Raw genomic sequence first — 3,664 nt, forward strand, 5'->3', positions numbered from 1 at the left:
TCTAATCTTGTGAGTTTGCAAAAATATTTTGTAAATTTACCAAGACACAGTGCTTCTACTTAAACCGTTGTCAACAGGTTTGATCTGATTGTAAGCGATTCGATTACTTTTAAATAAGTAGTTACTATAATTTGTTAAAACTTTGCCAAATATGCACATGCACATATTTATTCAGGATCTTATCCCCTTTTTTGGATGTCCTTTAGCGTGAGTTGATAGGTCTATTATGTACATTCATGTTTACTTTTTCATTCATTAACTTGGTTCGATTTCTTTTCTTGAATTTCTATGCTAAAACATGTGTTACACTTGCAAAACTATGACCCTATTTGAACCCCATTCTTACCTCATTAAAATGAAAAATATGATCGTTATTCATCACATCAAACCACCATTTTTGAATTTCTATTTCTTGTATGAGGTTCATAACGGCTCTATTTTTCATTCTCATTCTACAAATAATGTGATAGACATTTTCTACTTGGGTTATTTCAAGAGGTCTATTGTGAAAATTTCACCTAAATAAGACTTCTATGGAAAATAACAATAAAAACCCATTAGACATCATAGACAATTAGCAAGTGAATTGTCCAAAAGAGCACTACAAAGTGTTCAAGGGAATCATAGATCATACTAAAAACTTCTTAGCAAATCATTTCTACAGTTTTTTCTATTTTAATTTTCCATATTCTTTCCAATTTTTACGTCCGAATAGGGCCAGCTAAAATATAGGCCGTACTCTAATATTACGACTAACATCTGCAATCTGGTCTTCAAAAACTCGACCGCTGAGATGAGAATAGTCGCATGGCAATTTTTGCCGTTTGAACTTTATTCACCAAAAAATTCCACTTCACTTCTTCTTTCTTGCTTTGATGCCGCATTTTCTCCTTGAAATGCCTACAATCCAAAGATACAAAGCATAAATGACTCAAACTTGACAAATCCAAACCTAGTAATCGAATTGGAATGAGAGCTGGAGTCGAGACAAGGCAATACAATGAAAGAAAATAGACCATTTCTGACAAATTTGGCAAAATTTTTACATTTTTTTACCCGAATAGCCACTTGTAATCCTACAGAAATTTCAGGCATTTATTACCAGATTTCTGCATGCATTCCAACCACTCAGACAGATCGATGTCCAAACCACTTGACCAGATGTATATCTGAATACAATTCGACTTAAATTTTTCATTTTCTATTATCTTTTTTGTGCTTAATAGATGTCCAGTTAAGGCGTCATTTTGTTCTGCATTGAGCATTTTGTAAAGTTCAATGTGAGCGTACGCACCTACAAAGAGGGACCTTGCAGAAATTGGGCTCATTGCACATGCGGGAATGTAGTTCAAGAAGCTGCCACATGCGCTTACAATGGACACATCCACCTGGAACTTTTGTACTACAACTTGAGAAATGACGAATTAAAATTTCAAGCCCCCTGCAAGCCAGGAGACTGCACACCACCTGTCTTTCTTTCTGCGCTTTGTCATGATGCCCAATTGTCCTGCATCCGTCCCTGCAAATATGAAGCAGAGCCTCCATTGCCTCATGCAGTTGCAGATACACCCTTTTCTCTTCAATTTTCTTCAATCGATCTTGTTTTCTCTAAGAAAAAAATGTAAAGTAAGATACTTTTTACCAGCAATGGACAAAAGGAAAAAGGAAAAAGCTTTACCGACTTCTTAGAGTAAATGCATGCCATGGCTCTAGCCAATAACTTAATATGTTTTTATTTTATTTTATTTTTAAAGTTAGTCAGTTATTTACAAGTAAATATACTTGGCACTGAACTTTTTAAGCTTAGCTAAACATGCAACAGTAGGCAGGGTACCAAAATATCCAGTGGACTTATCACAAAAAATCTCAAGCAGTATAACCTACCAAATAAAAAACTAAATGCATACAACTCAATTTGATTGGACGATTCGACCGGGCACTCAAATAGTGAAATAGGCAATTGGTAACATACTGAATCTGCTTCAACGAGAGCCTCTAAAAGTTGCTGTTCAAGAGCAGGGTTAGCACGCTTCGTTACTTTCCATCCTTCAGTCGATGATATGCATTTGAAGTCCCTCACTACCATACGCATACAAACCAAGGCAAGTCGTGGTGCATCACATTTTGTAGCTAATTGCAGCACATCTACAACATTTTCTTTGGTCAGCCAACCCTGTTCTAAAAGTCGTATACACTCTCTTTTAAGAGATGGAACCACATAGGAATGTGATAAAACCAACAAATGAAGANGCCAACCCTGTTCTAAAAGTCGTATACACTCTCTTTTAAGAGATGGAACCACATAGGAATGTGATAAAACCAACAAATGAAGAACAAATTTCTTCATCTCAACTTCTTCATAGCTGCATCAGAAAACCACACGATCACAATTTCAGAGTAATGAACAGAAATTGGCAAAAGAAAATCAAGTTACACAATGACTGATACTACAAACAGAACTCTCGTGGTAGCAGAAACAACATAACAGACAAATATGAAATGAGAATTCAAAATCCTTAATCTCATTATGGGAGCACAAAGCAATTTTCAATTGTTTTAAAAAAGATGATGCATAGAATTTTGAAGACTAAATTCAAGTAAAAAATGTTGTTCCCTCTCTAACAACTTATGCTTTTAGATGAGATGGTTTTACATGCTATTACAACAATCAAAAGACCTGAGTTCAAAACTTGCCTTCACCCATTTATAAAAATTGTCACGTGTCATGCCTTCAATAAAAATAAATATGGTTTACTTGTGTTGACGACTATATTCAAATAATAAATGTGTTTTTACTCGAAGCTTTCAAAAAGAGATGGCTCAACACTAGATTCGTTAGACGCATAATCTTCGTAAATATATAAATAAGCAACTAACTTTAAGAATAATGATTAACACTCCTATATTCTCTTTGCTAACGCGAAGTACCGTATCCTAAGACCATACAAACTGGTGAGGTGAATTTGCATTTTAAGGCTTTGTTTGTCTACTATTTTTTCACATTCTATCACATTATTTTTCTACAGTACTCATTTTCTACCTCACATTCTTCATTAAATTTATATTATACATAAATAAAAAACTTTTCCTTCTTTTTTAATCACACATTTCAACATCAATCACTATTCCATAATTCATTATTCACAAATAATGGGGCACAAACAAGCACTAAGTAACAGGGTGATAGATTATGTCATTCATAAAATTATATTTAAAAATGTTCTTTTTTGTTATTCATAAAGTAAAACAATACAGCCTTGCAAGAAAAACAAGAACATGACATGAAAGGAAGTGTTCCAGCGTACCATGATGAATAAAGGAAACGTATAAAAGTATGGAGAGCGTCATAAGGAACCCCAGGAATCCTTATATGTCTGATACCATTCATGACTCTTGATTGCTGCAGGAAATTCCCTAGCACTGGTGATGCGTTACTCTAAGAAAAAAGAGAAAAATAATCATCATAATCAGCAAACGAAACCCAGAGATAAAAATCAGCGAAACAAATTCCATAGAGAGACTGCAATGATGGATTTTTCCCATGATCAATGTAAAGCACTAACAGCTACATGTTACTCTTGCGGCTTGTTTGGTAGGAAGGATTACATACAGTATTAACAAAGATTTTATATTTTTAAACTCTTGTTTATTATCGAGTCTTCTC

General features: G+C 34.3%; 1 protein-coding gene across 1 annotated transcript; it reads right to left on the reverse strand.

The window, feature by feature from the left end:
- Positions 1 to 536: 536 nt before the first annotated feature.
- On the reverse strand, positions 537 to 3,568 carry LOC111371431 (BTB/POZ and TAZ domain-containing protein 3-like). The gene is made up of 5 exons (XM_022993417.1): positions 3,306 to 3,568; positions 2,321 to 2,363; positions 1,973 to 2,236; positions 1,295 to 1,608; positions 537 to 900 (listed from the first exon to the last, which is right to left on the reverse strand). Exons 1-5 carry the CDS (start codon positions 3,386 to 3,388, stop codon positions 774 to 776), a joined length of 831 nt encoding a protein of 276 aa, XP_022849185.1. The 5' UTR covers positions 3,389 to 3,568; the 3' UTR covers positions 537 to 773.
- Positions 3,569 to 3,664: the final 96 nt, after the last annotated feature.

The sequence above is a fragment of the Olea europaea genome, chromosome 22 (assembly GCF_002742605.1).
Source record: "Olea europaea var. sylvestris chromosome 22, O_europaea_v1, whole genome shotgun sequence".
Lineage (NCBI taxonomy): Eukaryota > Viridiplantae > Streptophyta > Magnoliopsida > Lamiales > Oleaceae > Olea > Olea europaea.